Source organism: Notamacropus eugenii, chromosome 6 (assembly GCF_028372415.1).
Source record: "Notamacropus eugenii isolate mMacEug1 chromosome 6, mMacEug1.pri_v2, whole genome shotgun sequence".
Lineage (NCBI taxonomy): Eukaryota > Metazoa > Chordata > Mammalia > Diprotodontia > Macropodidae > Notamacropus > Notamacropus eugenii.
In genome coordinates, this window is record NC_092877.1 from 316656011 (window position 1) to 316676752 (window position 20742).

The 20742-nt window shown below is 41.5% G+C and overlaps 1 protein-coding gene across 1 annotated transcript; it reads left to right on the top strand.

The window, feature by feature from the left end:
- The first annotated feature begins 5942 nt into the window (after positions 1–5942).
- RUFY4 (RUN and FYVE domain containing 4) lies at positions 5943–20534 on the top strand. Its single transcript, XM_072620848.1, has 11 exons — positions 5943–5988; positions 6095–6201; positions 7668–7793; positions 8755–8861; positions 9834–9977; positions 10237–10303; positions 11793–12641; positions 13272–13378; positions 17294–17440; positions 18591–18701; positions 19400–20534. Exons 1-11 carry the CDS (start codon positions 5943–5945, stop codon positions 19683–19685), a joined length of 2097 nt encoding a protein of 698 aa, XP_072476949.1. The 3' UTR covers positions 19686–20534.
- Positions 20535–20742: the final 208 nt, after the last annotated feature.

The following is a 20742-nucleotide window of genomic DNA, read 5'->3' on the forward strand; positions in this document are numbered from 1 at the left end:
ACTCTAGAGCACAGTAACACTAGCTTCCTTGTTATTCCCATGACAATCCATCTCTCAGTTCTGTGTATTTACACTGGCTACCTCTCATGCCTAAAATGCTCTCCCTCGTCTCTGCCTTCAGATTCCCTGACTTTCCCTGGCTTCCTTCAAGTCTCAACTTAAATCCTACCTTGTAGAAGAAGGTTTTCTTGATTCCCCCTTAATGTTTCCTTCTGTTGATTGCCCTTTCCAATTTCTCCTGCCTGTATCCTGTTTGTTAATAGTTGTTTGTATGTCGTCTCCCGTGTTAAGACTATGAGCTCCTTGAGGACAGGTACTGTTTTTTGCCTCTCTCTGTATCCCTAGTACTTAGCAAAGTGCCTGACACATTTGTTATTGTACTTGTTCAGTCATTTCAGTTGTGTCTGACTCTTTGTGACCCCATTTGGGTTTGTTTGGTTTTTTTTGTCTTGGCAAAGAGAGTAGAATGGTTTGCCATTTCCTTCTCCAGTTCATTTCACAGATGAGGAAACTGAGGCAAACAGGGTTAAGTGACTTGCCCAGGGTCACACATCTGAGGTCAATTTTGAATATATGAAAATGAGTCTTTCTAACTCCAGACGCAGTATTCTATCTACTGTAATATAGTGAATGCTTAATGACTTGACTTACATAGAATGGATCCTTAGTTTTCTAACTCAGTGCCCTCATTTTACAAGTGAGAAAACTGAGGCACAGAGAGATAAAAGACCCAAGATCACACAGGTCCTTAAGGAGCAGACCTGGTTTCATCACTGGGTTCCTTGATCAAATGTCCTCTCTACTATACCACACTAGCTATTTCTACCTTCCATCATTCTTCTACTCTGCTAAACCCAGAAACCCAACTTCCCCCTCCACTCCTTCCTCAAAGCTATTTCTTTCATCACTGTAATTCAGTGTCTCTCTGCTCCTTCTCCTTCCCAAACCCTGCTCCTCTAGTTTTCTCCCAGTCTCCATTTTCCCCTACTCCTCCTTCACAAGGTTTTGGAGTTCCCCAAACACACACACACACACACACACACACACACACACACACACACACACACACGCCTCCTAGAGGCTCTGGGTGGTGGTGGTGGACATGAGTCACTGTCCAGACAGACAGCAGAATTCAGGGAAGGCTTCAAGGGCTAGGCAGATACACAAAGACATTCCAGTTCTGATGCCACACACTGACCGCTCCAGTCCTTCCTACGTGAGTAGCCAAAGACCATCTTTGGGGAGGAATATGGGAGTGGGGTTTTTGGGTGAACTGAGAGCATCTGAGAGATTTCCCATGATTTCCAGGATCTGGCAGTTTCCTCCCCCACTCCAATTATATCTACATTTGTGCCTTACTTTCCCCGGGATTCTTCCTGCTACCCTATGATACCCCTGCCAATCCCAGCAATTTTGGGGGTACCTCAGAAGTTATTAAATCCAACTAGTACCTGAATCAATCTATCAGCAAGCACTTATTCAGTGCCTCCTATATGCCGGCACTGTGAGATGGGGATACAAAGACAAAAATGAAGCAGTCCCTGACCGCAGGGAGCTTTTATTCTATCAGGAAAAACAATGTAACTGAACAGAACTCCCCTCTTCAGCATCTCAGCAGGTGATCCATTCAGCTCTTTCTCAAAGACCTCCAGTGAAAGAAGCCTGCTACCTCCTAAGGATGCCCATGCTACTTTGGGGCATCACTGTTTATTAGCAAATTTTCTTACCCTGCTTCCAGGTCATCTCTGCAATTTCAGTCTACCTTTATTAGTTCCACCCTCTAAGGGCAAGCAAATAAGCTTAATCTCTTCTCCATGTGACAGCTCTTCTAATATTTGAAGACAATTGTGTTCCCATCTAAGTCTCTTATTACCTAGCTTAAATATCTCTAGTTCCTTCAACCAATCCTCTTCTGACACAGTCTAGAATCCCTGTTGCCTTCTTCTGGACACTTGCTATCCTTACTAACATGTCTTCTTGTGATTAAAATCAGGCTGCCTACATTGTATTCCCCATATCTGTTCATGACTCCCAGTGTGTATACCAAGTTCTCTGGCCCTGCAGTGCTTTCTTTAGATCCTAAGGAGTCATAGGACCTTATAGGGATTAGGGAATGGAATAAGAATTTATACAGTGCCCATTATGTGGTGGGCACTGTGCTAAGTGCTTTTTAAAACTATTGTCATTTGATCCTTATAACAACCCTGCAAGATAGGTACTGTTATTATCCTCATTTTACAGATGAGAGAAAGTGAGGGTTAGGAGCAGATGAGTTACACTTCAATCTCTGGCAGAATGGATGAAGGAAGCCAGGAGATCTGGCTCCAATCTAGTCTTTTTCCTATTTCTCCATTTCCTAGGGTGTCTCTCCCTTTGTTTCTTTCTCCCTTTCTTGAAATAAACCAGACTTTCCACTCAGCTAGAGATCAGGAAGGAATGAGTGTATATCTTAAGGATGACTGTTCTTAGGAGGCTGACTTCCCCAGGAGGAAAGGAACACTTCATAGGGGAGGATGGGATCCCACAGCCTAACTCTCAACTTAGACACTCAACCTAAGGACTAAACCCTGGAGGGGCCTGGGGAAAAGAAGTAGGCACATAGCAACAGAAGCGCAAAATCCAGAAAGACCTGAAAGGAGCTTCAAAGTCTTCTTGGCTGCCTCATCATCCATATCTCACCTTCCAAAGATTAATGTCCCTGCCAAGGCTCTGCTCTGGGCACTCTTTCCTTCTCTCTTGGTGATCTCCTCAGTTCCCATAAATATCATTATCATCTTTCTGAAGATAATTCCCAAATCTAGATAGCCATAGAGAGCTCTCATCTGGCTTCTGGGCCCCAACAATCTACTAAGCATCTCCAACTCAAAATGTCCAAAATGGAACTCTATCTTCTCTAAACTTGCTCCTTTTCCAGACTTCTCTATATGTCTCTAGGCACCACCATCTCCCTGGTCAGAGGTTCTTAATTTCAGAGTCATCCTGGATTTTGTACTTCTCTCTAACCCTACCCTAGAGCCAATCAGTTGATAAGTTTTATCAATTCTGTCTCTATAACATCTGTCCCATTTATCACCTTCTCTTCACTCACATAGTTACCACCCTAGTTCAGGTTCTCCTCCCCTCTTGCCTTTGAATTGGTCTCCCACTTCTAACTTCTCACCCCTCCAGTTCATCCTCCCCATTATTGCCAAAATAATCATCCTAGTTTTGACTAAGTCACTCAAAAATTTTCCATAGCTCCCTACTGCCTCTAGGATAAAAACAGACTTTTTGGCTTGTCACTCTTTGCAACAAATATTAAAAAGGAAAGAGAAAAGAAGCTTAGCAAAACTAACCAATATATCAACCATCGTAGCACATTCAGTATTCTATATTCATAATCTCCTTCCACCATGAAGAGAGGAAGGTGTGTTTTATCAAATGAGATCTTTGTTCAGGGCTAAAAACAGTGCCCGGTATACAGTAGGTACTTGATGTACCCACTGCACATCAGTACAGTTTGCTCCTTTCCTTTCCTGGGTTCTCAAGGCCCAAGGTTAGTCATTATAATTATGCAACATTCAGTTACATTTTTATTTTTGAAATTTTTTGTTTCATTTTCATTGTTATGATCATATATTGTTTTCTGCCTATTTTCTGCTGTATAAGTTCACATATATCTTCTCATGTTCCCTTGAATACTTAACATTAGTCATTTCTTACTGCCAAAATATTCCATTACATTCATATGCCACAGTTTATTTAGATATTCTCTGCTTCATTTGCACCCACCTTGTTTCCAGTTCTTTGCTACCACAAAAAAAAAAAAAGGAATATGTTTTTGTATACCATCCCATTCTTTCTGTCTCAGTCTTCTTAGGGCATACACCTACCCCTAGAATCTCTAGATCAAAGGGTAGAGACATTTTAGTCATTTTCTTAGCTTAATTTTAAATTGCTTTTCATAATGGTTGGATCAATTCACAATTCCACTCCCTGTGTGTACACATGCCTGTCTTCTCATAGCTTTTCCACCACTGACTTATTCTTTTACCAGTTTTCTAGATAAGAAGTGAAACTTTCAAGTTGTTTTTAGTTGCAAATCTCTTCTTACCGGTGATTTGAAATAATCTTTCAAATGACTGTTATTTTTTTTGTGATTTTTCTTTGGATAATTATTTGTTCCTAACCCTTGTCCATTTATCTGCTAAAAAACAGTTCCTAGTTATATATTTGTTTTAATGTTTAATATCTTGGCCAGCAGACTCTTGTAAGAAATATTTGACAAAAAGTTGTATGTCCCATCCCCACTCCCACTATTGATAGATCCTTTTCTTATCTTTGCTACATTGACTTTGTCCGTGCAAAAGCTTTTGAATTTCATGTCATTAAAATTATCTTTTTCATCTTTTGTGATCTCTTCTGTCTCTTGTTTGGCGAACTATTCTCTCCCTAACTGTGTGTATGTATTTGTCCTTCATTGCCGAAGAAGACCGTGCCATCAGAGAAATAATGACATGACTTGCACTTGACTTTGTTTTGAGTGAGGGAGGGCTGTGCAGGTCACTCCAAGACCATCTGAATCCAGTGGCCTGATATTCCTCAGGATGACTGGAGATGACCCAGGATGAGGCAACTGGGGTTAAGGTCACACAGGTAGTGAGTGTCAAACGTCTGAGGTGAGATTTGAACTCAGGTCCTCCTGACTTCTGCTCTCTCCACTGCACCATCTAGCTGCCCACTCTCCCTGTGAGAGATACCTGATTTTGCCCTCTTCTCATTTGTTAATGATGTGATCTTTTATACTCAAGTCACATATTCATTCATTTTAAGTCTATTGTTCCATTGGCTAAGATGTTGCCCTAAACATCTTTTTTTCTGCCAATCTGCTTTCCAGCTTTCTCTACAGTTAAGATCAGTTTAATGGTTTAATGGTTTAGTTTAGTTTAATTTGTGCTCCTAAGTTTATTGTACACTGACTTACAGTGTTTGGTTGTTTCTGATTCTTACTTCATCTGTTTCATTAGTCCACTTTTCTATTTTTTAACCAGTACTAAATGGTGTAATAATGGATAATTACTGCTTTATAATATAATTTGAGGTCTGGAAATGTTAACCTCCTTCCATGACTGCTTGTTTTCTTTATGTTCCATAAGAGTCTACACCTTTTGCTCCTCCAAGGGAATTTTATAATTATCATATTTAGTTTTATAAAGCACCTCTTTTGTAGTTTGAATGGTATAGGATTAGCTCTGTAAAGATTGGTCTTCCCTTACGTTTATAAAATCCTGGAGTATGTATTATTAAATTGGTAGTTTATGCATTTTGTCCTTATTCTGAATGGGTTTTCCCTATAATTTCCCTCTGAGTGTGGTTATTTATATGTAGAAACACTGATCATTTTACTTTATTGAATTAATAATAGCTTCTTCTCTGGGGTTTTCTAAGCAAATCATGTTGTCTACAAATAGCGATAATGTTGGCTCCTCTTTGCCAAAATTCCTGTTTTAAGTTATTTTTTCCCTCATGGTTATTGCTAGCATTTCTAGACCTATGTCAAATAAAAGTGAATAGAAGGAAATTCTTCTAAAATAGTTTTTAGAATAAACTTCATGACAATACCAACCAAAAAATCAAACAAATACACAAAGTAAGAAATAAAATCATTTATAAACTATGAACTCCAAGTAATGCATAGTTTTCCAAAAGGAAATTCACACTTTATATAATAATATAAAGTATATACTTTATACTAATATAATCTATTCTCTATATGTCCTTATTGGGATAAACTTTAAAAGATTGGAGCCATGGGTGGGGAACCTGCAAGCATGAGGCCACCCCTGGAGACAAATGGTAGGAGGGATGGGGAAAATTGGGAAAAGCCTGGGAAACTTTATATGTGAAAAAACAGACAACCAGATAGCTGAGATCATGAAGAATCATTCCATTTCAGAGTCACTATGGAAGGAGATAGAACCATCCTGAGAGTTATCCAAGACCTTCAAAGTAAGTAAGACCTCTAAAGTTTTCTTGGTTTCCAAAATGAGATAAGAAGTCAAGCTTGGTGCATTTTTGGCCTTGCTGCCCAAACATCCAATCTTCCTCTCTGCAGAAGTCATCTCTGCCATCCTTTGGAGATACGGGGAGCAACAGCAACCAGTAACAGATGCCAGTGCTGAACTGCATGGTCTCTGTGGCTACCTGGAGCTCTTGCTACAGGTAGGTTGTGGGACAAGGAAGGGTCATTGAAGTCATCCCCCTGCCCCCTAAAGAATGGCCCCTCCCCCAACTCAGAGAGTCAGGCCATGTATTGAAAGAGAATCTGTAGACTCCCTCAGTTACCTGTTTTATTGTCTTACATCCCACATTGTTAGGATTGAGAGTGGTTTACCGATTTGTATTCCTTGTTTTATTCATAGTCAGGCTGCAAAATAAATAGCGACCTGCTTCTATGTAATAAGCTTTAAGAGGCTTAGGTTCAAATCTCACCTTTGATACTTATTACCTGTATGATCTTGAGCAAGTCTCTTTACTTGCCAAGGCCTCAGTTTCCTCATCTGTAAAATGAGGGAGTTGGACTAGTTGGCTTCTGAGGTCCCTTCCAGGTCTATCCCTATGATCCCTGCCTTCAAGGTCCTCAATCTCCAGGGAACAGTTCTCATTGTTGCTTTTCAATTCAACATTTATTTTCTTACATGAAAGGCACTGTCCCAGGTGTGAAGGACACAAAGCTGATAGTATCATAAACCTAGAGCCATCTCAGAGGCCAATGAGTCCAACTTATTTTAGAGATGAGGAAAGGGGTCCATCCAGGTCACACAAGCAGAAAGCATCACAGGCAGAATTTGAATCCAGTTCCTCTTACTCCAAACCCAGTGTTCTTTCTACTGTCCCACGGTGACTACCTCCATCAGTCCCTTGGTGAATCAATCATTCATCAATGTGGATCATCCTTTACTAGGGTAGATTGAAACACATCTGCAATCTCACCTTATATAAGTCTTACTCCTGTCTGTCCCCAAATCCTCCAAAAAGGAAGGAAGAATCATCTTCCTGAGTTCAAATCTGGCCTCGGACACTAGCTGTGTGACCCTGGATAAGTCACTGAACCCTGTTTGCCTCAGTTTCCTCATCTGTAAAATGATCCGTTCCAGTATCTTTGCCAAGAAAACCTGACCAAAAAATAACTGAGCAACAACAGGGATAAAAGGGTGAAATATAACAATAAACAATATGGTAACAAGTAAACCCTAGGGATACAAAGGTAAAAAACAACACAGATCCTGTCCTCAAGGAGGGCACAGTCTATAACCGAGGGCAGGGGAGGGAAAATCTGATAGGCATAGAAATGTGACATAAGGTTGTATGTGACCACGGTAAGGGAACAAACAGTTTAATATACGCTAAAGAAAGGTGCAGAGGAAAAGCTCTGTGTCAGAAGCCTTAGTGTGGGTCCTACCAGACCATCCTCAATTTCTCTAGCAGCCAGAATCTTACCATAAGGCAACACAGGATAGGTGCTAAAAATAAAGTAAATAAGAATAAACAAAAAGCTAATGGGGGGAGGGGAATGAATGAATGAGTTTATAAGAATGGATAAGCTAAGGAAAAAATTGCAGTCTGAGTGTGGGTCTAGAAAAGAAAACTTCTTCATGCCTTGCTCCCTACCCCTTATCCTGTCCCAGTTTGATCAGAAAGATCAGAGGAGATTCCTGGGACCCCGGAAAGACTACTGGGACTTCCTTGCGGTGGCCTTGCGCAGGAATGGTGGAGACATGGAAGCCATTCGATTTGTCTATGCCCTGGACAAGGTAGTAATAGGTAGAGAAAAAAAGAGAGGGGAGACAACAAAATTAACTATTCCCATCATGAATGCAGATAGCTTGGTATTCATGTGTCCCTTTAATGCACCTTCACCCTCCCATTCACACTGTGCCCCAACCCCTTGATTCTAAAGTTCATTCTCTCTCTCTCTCTCTCTCTCTCTCTCTCTCTCTCTCTCTCTCTCTCTCTCTCTCTCTCTCTCTCTCTCTCTACCTCTCCCTCTCCCTCTCCCTCTCCCTCTCCCTCTCCCTCTCCCTCTCCCTCTCCCTCTCCCTGTCTCTATCTCACTATCTGTCTCTGTCTCCCCATCTCTGTCTCTCTCTGTCTCTCTCTCTGTCTCTCTGTCTGTTTCTCTCTGTCTCTTTCTCTCTCCCTCTCCCTGTCTCTGTCTCTCTGTCTCCCTCTGTCTCTCTCTCTGTGTGTGTCTCTCTCTCCCCACTCATCCATGAGCTGTTAGTTTTGATTTTCTCAGCACACAACCATATACTGTCCCTTTAATACTGAAATTCAGCATTACCCTCTCGTACCCTCAATTTCTTCATTTGTAAAATGAAAGAATTATACAAAATATCCTCTGCAGTCCCCTCCAACTCTACTCCTATGATCCTATAAACTTCTGACACTGCAGCCCCTGCCCTTGTCCCTCAGTGTTCTGCCAGCCAGTAGCCCCTTTCCCCCAAGCCTCCCCCAGTACCTTCCCCTCTCTGTGCATACCCCCCTTACCTGCTACCCCTTTCCTCTAGTAGACCCCCAACCTCTGCCCCTTTCCCCCATACTCCCTTAGTCTCTCCTTTTCCTTCCGCCAAAAGTTTCTATGCCCCAGACTCTTCTCCTTTATACCCTTGTGTCCTACATGTGCTTTAAAGAACTCTCTCAAGCTCCTTCTCACCTCTTCTCTCTACTCCCCTATACTCCTCCCACCTCACCCAGTCCCTTATTATTTTTCAGCTGAAGACCACAGTGGGGAGAGGTCGTGCCTTTATCCGTTTCTGTCTGGCCCATAGACAGTTGGCTGACACTCTGCAGCTCTGCCTCCTGGACTCTGAACTCATCAGGTCAACAATAACTGCTTCTTCTGCCCCTGGACATTTCATCACTTCAGGGGATATATGTGTGTGTATGTGTGTGTGTGTGTGTGTGTGTGTATATATGTATACACACAGATATGTGCATATACATGTGTCCAATGACTGTACTTATATAATATATATGCAATATGTAATATATATCCAATGTGCACATATATATTCAGATACACAATGCGTATATATCTAATGTATATATAGAATGTGGGTGTATGTGTGTATGTATATATATATATGGTATGTATATATGTGTGTATATGTATGTATATATATATCCAATGTGTGTGTGTGTATATATATATCTTCTATATCTAATATCTAATTGAATATATACACACATACATATATACATGTGTACATATATATATACATATGTACATCTATATATGTTGGTATATCCAGTTCAGAAGGAGAATGATAGAGAGGGCTATTTCACATAATATAGCATCAAAAAATAAAAGGACCAATTGTCAGGGGGATGGATGGGGACATGAAGGCATGGGAAAGAGGGAATATGCCAAAGGCTGAACCAGTGATTGTATAATACAGGAAATTATCTTTCCCCTGGATTCACTCTCTCATATCCCACCCTAGGGATTCTCATATTCTCATTGTTGGGAAGGTCTTCCTAATATCTAACCTCAATCTCTCCTGCTACCAATTCACCCATAGCTGAGCACCAAGTAAGAGGAAACTGAAATGGGGTGGGGGGGCTGACAAGGGAGAGGAGGGACAGAACAGGAAGGAAGTATCAGAATAAGAACAAAACACAGAAATAAAACACCTGGATGGACAGTTTCTGAGGCTCCTCTTTGTACAGACCTAGGAACTAACTTTAGAGCGAGAGAAATTCCTCTTGAGAAATTAGGTAAGAGAAGCTGGGGGGCGGGGGGCAGGACAGGAGCAGGAATGTCGGGGCCTAAGTACAGGTGATTGCCTTAGGGGGTGGTACGGGAGCCACAGCCCTTTCCTGTGCCCAGAGCTCTGCCATGACATCCTGGAGGGGCTCTACCTTCTGAATGGAGTGGCTTTTGATCTCGAGTTGCAGCGGAGTGATCTGGATGGGGGATGGCCTATGTTCTCAGAGTAAGTGACCTTCCAACAGAGAAGGAAGGGATGAACTCTCTCACTTACCAGTCCCCCTGGCCCTGTTCCCTGCCCCCTCCCCCATACACACACACACTCTAGTCACTTATGTCTTTTTTCCCTGTTCCCCTAAGTTCCCATTATCTCCTCCTTGGTCCACCCCCAAAGATGACCAGAAGAGGAGGGAGATGTTACAGATGTGGGCCAAATGCAAAGCTAGAGGGAGAGACGAGATGTTCCTCTGCCTCAATTCTTTCAGGTCAAGATGCCAGGATTTCTGCATAACCCAGGAAAAGTTAAGGACAAAACAGACTGAAGAGGAGGAGGTACTGGCTTTTGTCCCTGCCTTAGCATGTTCTTTGTCCCTTCTCAGTTGTGTCCACTAGATGGAGCAGGAAGTAAGCTGGAAATTCCAGGAGAGAAGACATGGTGGCACAGACGGGCAAAGGAGTGAACACGGAAAGCAAGGGGCCAGGATGAGAAAGAGGAGGGAAGGTTTACTCAGGAGTGATGGAGATATTAGGAGATAGAGAAGAAAGGGAGTCCTGAGGTCCTGAGAAGTGTAACTGAAGTCTTTCTGGGAAGAGAGAACATAGGATCATAGTTAATAAGCATTTATTGAGGCACTATACTAAGCACCATAGATACAAATAAAAGCAAAAAGTAGGCCCCGCTCTCAAGATACTCACAGTCTACTAGGCATGCAAAAAACTATGTATGAAGAAGCTATACAGACATGAGACATTGGGAAAAATCAGTAGAGAAGACACTCAAATTAAGGAGAGGAAAGACTTCTTGTAGAAGGTAGGATTTTAACTAGGATTTTAAGGAAGCCAGGGAAGTCAGAAAGTAGAGAAATAGAGAGAATATTCCAAATATGGGGAATAGCCAATGAAAATGCCCAGATTTGAGGAACGGAGTATTTTATCCAAGGGATAGCAAGGAGGACAATGTCACTGGATCAAAGAGTACTGAGGTGGTAGGAAAGGTTGGAGGGTATAAGAATATTGGAAAAGTGGGGGAGGCCAGGCTATGAAGAGCTTTTGAAAGTCAAAGAATTTTATATTTGATCCTGGAGGTGATAGGGAGCCAAAAGAATTGATTGAGTAGGGGGTGATAATGGTCAGGCCTGTGCTTTTGGAAGATCACTTGGACAGTTGAGTGGAGAGTGGACTGAGGTAGGGAGAGATTTGAGGTAAGAAATGGTAATAGTCCAGGAGTCAGACCTGCTTTAGGCACCATCAAAAGAAAAAGGGGGAAGTATGAAAAAGGTATTACAAAAGTAAAATCAAGAGACTTTGGCAACAGATTGGATATGAGAAGTAGGAAAGGGTGAGAAGTGGAGACTGATACCTAGTTTGGGGGTCTGGGTGCCTGGGAGGAAGATGGTACCCTCAACAGTAATAGGGAATTTAGGAAGATGGGAGCTTTAGGAGATGGGTTGGAAACAGTGAGTTCAGGCATAGGAAGCTGAAAGGGATCTAATCAAACTTTCTCAGTTCACAGAAGAGGAAAGTGAAGTCGAGACAACTCACATAATTGCTCAGGGTCACTTGAGTAATAAGTGTGGGCTTCATACTATGGTTCTCTGACTCCAAATCCAGAGCACTTTCCACTAGGCCAAGTTTTCTTTGAAGAGATAGCCAAAGGAATGGAGAGGGCGTCAAGCACAAGGTATTCAGGAGGAGATTAAAGAAGGAAAAAGATGGTGGAGGCAGAGCAATAGGGAAGTAAAGTCCTGGGGAAATCCACCCAGAGCTGACTAAAGGTGTCAGTCTAGAGATAAAAATCACTTGTTTGGGGGCTTCCCCTTAGATCCTTGTCACACATCTGACAAGCAAAGGAGTCCAGTCCAAGAAGCCATCAACCCTCTTTGCTGGATCTGACCTCCAACCCCAAGGAGATGACCCCAAGGGGGCCTGCTTGGTGAGAACTAATAGTGCTGAGGTCCAAGAATACCTGATAGAAAAGAAGAAAAAAGAGTCTAAGAGCATCATAAGTCAAGGGTCACTTGAGTGTTCCAAAGGATTAGAAGTGCTCCCACATCTAAATTCCCTGATTGGGGAAACTAGGAAGATGTCCCAAGGACAGAACCCCAGCCTTCATAAAAAGAAACAAGGAAGTCTCCCAGGAATCAGAATACCTGGGTCCCCTCAGGTTAGTCAAGAGCCAGATCAAGAAAAGATTCATCAGAGAAAGGAAGAAAAAGTATGGCTTCCAGGAGAAGGGCTCACTGAACCAATGTGTACATCTTCAAAGACTCAAACATGGGTAGATCTCAGGCTTGTGGAACAGCAAGAGGGAGAAATGGTGTCTCTAAAGGCAAGGCAGGTTAAGAAGGAACTATCCATCAGGACTGAAGACAGAGGTGACCAGATAGAACTGGGGGGACAGAAAATGCCAAAAGATCCCCGAAGAGGAAGGAGAGACCAGAAATCTGCTCCAAAACACTTGCCAAATACCTTGGGGGAGAGGCTTGAGGAAAAAGAGTCAGGACCCAGAAGGGAACATGAGATTAGTGGAGTCCCAGGGGAGTTCAACATCCTTCAAGGCCTGGGAACAGGGGAAAGGCACAAAGATAATCAGGCTCAAAGACAGATACCTAATGAAGCAGGAGAAGAACAGGAGAGAGAGAACGCGAGAGATACTGAAGATGTAATCAAGGTAAGAGAAGGTGATTTCATCTAAATGTCTGCCTCTCACCCAAACCAATGGGACTTTTTTCAGTACTCCCTGCTTTCACCATTCTCTTTCTCTCCTTTTGTCTCCATGTCTCTGTCTCCATTTCTCTGTTTCTCTGTCTTTATGACTGTCTCATTCTTCCTGATTTCTAAGTCTCTGAGTTCCTGCCCTTTGCTTCATTCCATCCTATCAGATGTGAAAATAGACAACTTTTTGTGGGTTTCAAGACTTATCAAACCCCCATTCAGCCTTTTCTTCTCTAGACTAAATCATTTCATTGCCTTGATCTTAACAATTTTTCTTCCCGCAATTTAGAAAGTCTCCCCTCTAGGTTCACAGAGTGTATCTAGGGCAGAACCAAAAGTAGAACTCAGGTATTTTGTGCCAAAGTCCTATCCCTAGACGTGATGTCCTGTCACAGGGATGACCCAGTAGCCTGGAATAACTGAATATCTAGCTGATGATGATTGCCTGGAACAGCTCAGCCAACAATAGGTGGTGTCTCTTTCCCACTTACTAGTTCCTCCATGCTTGGTCTTCCCCTTCCCTCTCCCACACCTTTTCCCCAAGCCATCCTTGCGTTCATGGGCATTTGATGTCCTCATCTCACAGAACCTCAAAGAATGTCTGCAGAAAGCTGAGGAACAGTCCCAGAAGAAGGAGAAGCTACTAATGACCCTGGAGGAGAAAATGAGAAAGCTGGAAGAACAGTTGTTCAGGTAATTTGAAAGAGTAGCTAAAGTGAGTGAGGTACATCTCCAGTGAATTATCTTCCCAAGAACATATTCATAAAACCAGCACCATTCTCTACTCATCTCAACATCTCTTCCCTTTTCCACACACTCTGGGACATCTCTCTCTCTCTCTCTCTCTCTCTCTCTCTCTCTCTCTCTCTCTCCTTTTCCTTTTTCTTCTTCTCTCCTCTCTCTCCACTCTTTTCTTCCCTCTATTTCTCTCTCTCTCCCTCCTTTTCCCTCTCTCTATTTCTTTCACTCCCTCCCATTCCTCTAACTCTGTCTCCCTCCCAGTGTTTCTCTCAATCCTCTTCCACCCCTTCCACCTCTGTGTCCCTGTCTGGCTCTCTCTCCCTCCTTTTATCTCCAGACACCATCAGCCTTGCCTCACCCCATGTCTGCAGGGTTCTAGTGGAAGTCAGACAATCAGCCAGCTGTGATTTAGGCTGAGTCAATTTGTCAGTCAGTCAACATACTTCTATGAAGAGTCTACTTAAAAGTGGTGAGAAATCTCAATGAGTCTAACACATCACACTTTTAAGTTTGTTTTTTTTTTTTTTTTATTTTTAAGTATCATCAGCTAGACATACAGCTGACCTCTGCCACTTTGTCAGAAGTGGAGAAGACTGATGATTCATGCTGGGGAGGGAAGCCTTTCACCTAATCACAGAATCACACAATGTCAGAGCTGAAAAAGACTTTAAAAGATTTTTTTAATCCTATTGCCACCTCCTCATTTGATGGGTAAGGAAACAGATCTGAGGGAGGAAGGGAGTTGCCCAAAGTTACACAGAAGGTAACTAGGAGGTCGGGCACTCAAACTTACCCTTCTTAATGCCAAGTTTTTGCGAAGGCTTTTAAACAATACTGACCCAATCAGAAAATTCTCCATGGCTGAAAATGGTCTAATAGCCATAATGAAAGATTCCTCTTGCCAGGGACTGGTACCAAAAGGTTTACTCTACTCTAAAAGGAACCATGGTATTGTTGGAAGAGTCCTGAACCTAGAGCTAGGAGAGTTATAATCTTCAAAAACTTGCTAGCTATGTGACTTTAGACAAGTCATTTAGTTCTTCTGAACCTCATTCTCCTCATCTGTAAAATGGGGATATGAGAATAAAAACATCCATTTTTATATATATATATATAATGTGTATATATGTATATATATCTTCATATATACATATGTTTATATGCATATATGTATATATACACATATATATGTATATAATTCTCAAAGCCAGAAGGCATTACAACCCTTGTGACTCAGTGCCTAATTAGAAATTAGCGAAAGGTGTGAAAGCCTTCCTACATGTAAGCCTCCCCTAAGCAAGCTTCCCTTAATGGGCTCCATGTGAAGCCTATTAATGGGTGGCAAAAGATCTTAAATCCCATTAGCATTACACCTAGCTACATGAGCACCTTGAGATCTGTAGACATTTCTTGGAGTGCCCATACTCTGGCTACAGAAGGCTATCCCTCAAGTGTGTTCCAAATAACACAAGTGACCCTTATATCAGTAAATAGTCATTTTCTGTTTTCTATGATATGATCAATTTCGCTTTTTGCTGTATAATTTCATTCCTGTTATATCTAGTATCTTTCAAATCTCTTCTTGAAGAAAGTATTAATGATACATAGGTCAGAGTCTTCTGAGTAGTCTACAGACTTTCAGCCTCTTTAATTTAATTCCAAAACATATTTTCTAAAATATTTTTCATCATCATCCCCCATATCCATCTTCATAATTATATCACTAAGTCTCATTGCATATAATGTTTTGGTTTTGGAGGAAAAATTTCTCTTTCCCATCCTCTGCAGCAAAAGTTGGCACATAGGCTCAGTTATCTTCACAATGATCTTGTACTTTTGCTCTTCATAAGTAATGTAAGATGAAATAACCAAATGTCCTGTAAAATTGTGTTTCTTGTTGCCCTTGGGTACATGATGAAACCAACTCTATGCTCTTTCATTTGCATCTCCAAGGAGAACCAATGATGCATCCTTCCACTTAGTCACAATTTCCTTATGTCTTCTGGTTCCATTTATACCAAGAATGCCAGTACTGATCTGATTCAGTTCATGGTAGAATCTCATATTTGGAATGTCAGTAGTTAAGGCAATATCTATCGACAGCCTAGAATCTGTAATTCCTAGTACCCTCTGATCTCTGCAGAAGGGAAAAGGGGGACAGGATGGGAGGGGAGGGGATGGGAGGGTCACACAAGACTGAAGGTCATCTTGTATTTTTCTTCACTTGGTTACCATAGCCAAATAATTCGTCATCTAGTGGCCAAGCTACTAGTGAAGAATGCAATTAAACCATCTAGTAGCTAAAATAAAGTTCAAGATTAATCATAGATCAGAACAGAAGATAATGATAAGAAGGTATGTATCCAAATATGATCATTTCAGTCTGACCTATTCAAAAGAGGTATTGACCCCAAAACAGAAAATGGTTAAAAAGAAAGACATTAACTCTGATATCACCACATCCTACAGAAGTTTAACTGGCAAAAGGCAATTGCCTCAACACTCAGCCAACAAATACTTGATCTTCTAATACAGTAAAGAGATATGGAAGTTCAGAATAATACAAATATGGCATTTAAATTGCAATATGTTACAGGAAAGGTGACAAAAGTAATATATCACACAAAAAATAAAGGTTGATAGAAGGCGAAAACTAGTCTGGAGAAAACTTGGTGCTAAACCGAAACAGTAGAGATCATCCCAAGAACTGAAATTTTGAAAGCATTAAGAAATCAATTTTTAAGTTATTTGAAAGGGAAAAGGGGTGGAGGAAAGGATACCATCATAGAGGAAAGAGGAAAAATGGACAGGATTATTACCCAATGCCTAATTTCTCATCCCTATAAGATCTTTATGAAAATTATATATGTATTGAGGTTAGTCAATAAAAATATGAAAAGAGAATAGAGAGGCTTTCTCAAATGATTTTCTATGCCAGACCACATCTTCACAGTAGCACAACTGGCTGAACAACAGTAGCGTAGGACTATAAGAGTATAGTGTCTATTGATTTTTGGTTTTTAAAAATCCTTAATTAGTATAAAATATAGCCTAAAAATTAATATATTTTAAGCACAGAGTCTCTCATGGAGAATCACGGTGATGAAATTTAACAGCCCAAAAATTCACACAGGAAAAACCATATGTACAAAGAATGCCAATAGTCCAAACAATGATATACAATTGGATGGACAGCCCACTGAGAGAGTCCAATCAATTAATCTAAAAGCACTATAGGTACCTTCTATTTGCTAGACACTACACTGAATACTGGACATAAAAAGACAAGAATGAAACTTCTCTGTCTACAAATGGAGGTCCCTGCCCAGAAAGAAATGACATTCTATTGGGAGAGACAGCACATACATAAATAAGTGTGCATAAAATAGATACAGAATAAATTCATGATATATATTTTATGAGGAAGGACACTAGTAGTAGTTGGCAGAGCAGGGAGAAGCAGAGATCAGGAAAGCCTTCGTATGGAAGCTGGTTTGCAATGCTGTGAAGGAAAAAAGATTTAAAACAGAAGAGGTGAGAATAGAGGGTGTTCTGGGTATCGAGGAATGTGGCGCAAAGTTACACAGATGGAGTTGGAATGAGTAAGGAAAGAAAGTTTAGAAGAGGGATAGGTTTGAGGGGTGAGTTTTCAGGTATGTTGAGTTTAAGATTTGAAATATCCAAAGATCCCTGGACTGAAGATCTGTATGCAAATCCTGACTCTAACGCAAACTAGTGGGTGATCTTAGGAAAATCATTTCACTTTGCCAGGTCTCAGTTTCTTCATCTGTTATCTTGGCACAGTTCTCATATGCCAAGAATAAATTCTATCACTGCCTCAAACTCCAAATGTTTCTCCCTATCCAGATGCCAAAAGCAACAGGCCCAACTGAAGGCAGAGCTGGAGCAAAGACAACAGGAGGCTGAGAAGATCGAAGTACAGTACCAGCAGGAACTCAAGGAACAGCACGAGCTGGTCCGAGCCATGAAGAGGCGTATGGTGGAGCTGATTCAGTAAGGGATGGGAGACATCACATCAGTAAGGGGATGGAGTAGGAGGTTGGGTATGGAGGGAGCAGGCCTATGGCTTGGGGCATGAGAGGGGGTGGTAACCTGTGGGAGTGAGAAGGATTGCAGAAGGGATGAAAGGAGACGTAAATGGTAGGAAGACCCAATCTGCTCATCATTAGTAGTGCTCCCCCCTTCCAAATCACCACAACTTTTGTGTAGGTCTCAGTGGAAGGTCAGGGTTCTGGGGTATTTTGCTCACCAGCCTTAACAACTATTTTTTTTTTTGATATGTTCTGCATAGTACCACTATGACTATGCGGTACTAGGCATGATATAAAAAATTTTTTTAAAAGACTTGCTCCCTGCCCTCAAAAAGCTTATAATTTAGTCTGGAAGAGAAGAAAGAAATTGACACCTAAACAATATTACTAGTAATACAATGCTATATTTAGGTGGTAGGGATAGGGACCGAACTTGTGACTTCATTGGGTTTAGGGAACTCCCAGATAAGGAAACTCCCTCTGCCAATGTAGGTTGTCGCCTTCTCTGTAGCTTACAGTCTTAGAGTTTCCTAGCACACTGAAAAGTGCCCAAGATCATAGAGCCAGTGTGGGTCCAAGGCAATACTTGAAACCCAGGACTTTCTAGTCCTTTGACCATCCTTCTATCTACTACACCATGGTGCTAAATTATTCAAATTAGCTCTGAATGTTGAATGAGCTCAGAAAAGGAAAATCATTATGAGCTGGAATGGTTGGAAAAAAGCCTTGTAGGGGAGAGAAAGGTTAAGTCTTCAACTTTGGAAGATATTATAATTTCAAAAAGTAGTCCCTGTCTTCAAAGATGTTATTACTCTAGTTAGGAAGAAAATCTGTATATACACTGAGTGTCAAATGAGACTAATACAGGCACTAAGTAGCACAGAATTTAAGAGGAAGAAGATGCTTCCTTTGACTTCAGTTATCAGGGAAGATAGTGGAATTTGAGTTGGACCTTGAGAGATGTGCATATTTAAATAGCTCAAGTGGAAATCTGTTTCCCCACCTGTTCTTTGCCATCCCCTGTGATTCACTGACAGACCTCAACCCCCATCTCCCCTCTGCTTTTCTGTCCTTCCTTCCTCAATCTAATTTTCTCTGTCCCTTCCTTCTAGGGAGAAAGACAGTCTATGGCAGAAGACTGAGCATCTCTCTTCCCTGGCCCCTGGGCTCTGTGTAGTCTGCAGCAAGGTTTTCGGTCGACTGTCTAGAAGATACAATTGTAGGTAAGGACAAGACAAGTGTCCTTCTAAGGCCTCCAGACTTGCTCCCAGCCTCCTTCTCCTTCCCATTTCAAGGCAGTGGGAAACACAAGCAGCATTGTAAGATTATTCTTTATTCCATTCATCCTTGATCACACCCTGATCACACCCAGGTCTAGTTCTGGGCTTCATAGGAGGACAGGACAGCCATCCCTGGAAAGGATTAAACTGGTAGACATAAGTGATAGTCTGAAAATGAAAGGAAACAGGAAAGGGATGGGCTTATGTAGACTAGCAATTAGTAGACTGATTCATGGGCTTCTCATCTGTAAAGGAATTTCTTGACGGAAGGTAGAATGATTAAGTTGTTTTCCACCTTCATTGAGAATATATTAAGGGGAAATACAGTAAGAGAAAGAATTGAGATATAAAAAGAACTTGTCATTTGGAGAATAGAAAACATTAGAAAAGAGAGAATAAGGGCATCTGGAAATCTTGAGAAGGAAAAGTAGGGCCCAATGCTCAAATGTACAAGGACCAGGGCTGTTCTGCTGAAGCGAAGCAAACAGAATGGTCTCTAACAATGACCTAGGATTCTAGCATGTATGATTTATACTCACTATTCTCTTTGGAATTAATTTCACTGCCCAGATCAGGCTCACAGCAACACAAATTCCTGCTCTCCTTTCTCCTCCTGATTTCACTGACCTTTACTTACCTAGCGGGTTCTGGATCTCCACAGACTCTGCGGAGGCCTCGTCTGTCATGCCTGTTCTGTGGATTGCAAGAAGAAAGAACGATGCTGTCGATCTTGTTACCAGAAGAGAGAAATCTAGGTCAACTAAATCAAGATCTCTTACTTTAGGATTGCTTTCTTTCCTGCTTTATGATCCTTGGACCATAAGCCCCTATCCTTTCCTTGATAATGTTCTTATCCCCTTACTAGCTCTAAGGTTGAGGAGAAAGAGAGGAAGAGAAAAGAGAGTCAGAGAGAAGGAGGAAGAGTAAAGAGAGATGGAGGGAAGGAAGAAAGGAGGGAAGGAAGGAGGGAAGGAAGGTAGGAAGGGCTCTACCAAAGAACCAGAGGGATCTAATTTTAACCAACCTTTTAACAGCTATGTATAAGCCCTGGGGTGATCAAGTCAAGGGAATTACTCATTTTGCGAATCAAGGAAGCCTGGGTTAATTCTGACCCTGCCTGAGTCTTTCCCCAGTTTAATACCACCACAGCCCTTTAATTTTCTGGATACCCAGAGTCTTCAGCCCTAAGCATCCTAAACCAGGATCCTGACCATGTCCAATTTGAACTCCAGGGTAATCAAAGGTTTTTGCCATGTTCAGTCTGATCCTGTATAGGTCAGGTCCTGCCTGTGTTCATTCCTAAAATTACAGCGACTTGCTTAGTTTCCATGATCCAGAGAGTCTTCAAGTTCAACTTGGGTTGACCACCCAGGAGAATCTACCACTGCCACCATGATAGTCATGAAAACAAACATCAATTATCTGAAACAGTTTTAGAAAGAAATTTATGAGGTCATTTGGTTGAGGAGGAAGGCCAGAAGGCTCCTTCCATCAGTCTTTGTGAGGTTACATTATAAAGCATTCAGAAAAGGGCTTAAGGACATTTGTATGATTGGCCTCACCTAGGCAACAGGTAGTCTCCAACAGAAGACCAGTTTGAGTTGTATATCAGCAGATTAGTCAGTCTAATTTGGGGAACCCAAAATGAAAATTTTGAGTAAACAAGAACTGGGTAGAATCTGAGAACTTCTTACAAGCATTCAGCTTCTCTGTCTCTAAGGTCAGCCTGACCTCTACAATAAGCATTTAGGGTTAGATCATTTTTAATTGCATAAAGCTAGGTCCAACAATATTAATAAAAGATAAAAGATTTTTTCTCCACATGTGGTATGTTTTCAATCATAAGCTTCCAGAAGACAGACCTGATAGCCATACTCTGATGCATACAGGAGGCACTTAATGAGGGTAGTTTTAGGAGGACTGTAGCATGCAACCATCATAATCATATTGATATGAAAAGTGCCAACAGTGAAAATTCTATGTG

Bases quoted from the DNA above. Each gene is read 5' to 3' on its own strand.
- RUFY4 (XM_072620848.1), top strand. From the start codon at position 5,943: ATGGAAGGAGATAGAACCATCCTGAGAGTTATCCAAGACCTTCAAA. The intron at 8,862-9,833 runs GTCAACAATAAC...TGATTGCCTTAG, and splicing joins CTGGACTCTGAACTCATCAG to GGGGTGGTACGGGAGCCACA. The intron at 12,642-13,271 runs GTAAGAGAAGGT...CTCATCTCACAG, and splicing joins ATACTGAAGATGTAATCAAG to AACCTCAAAGAATGTCTGCA.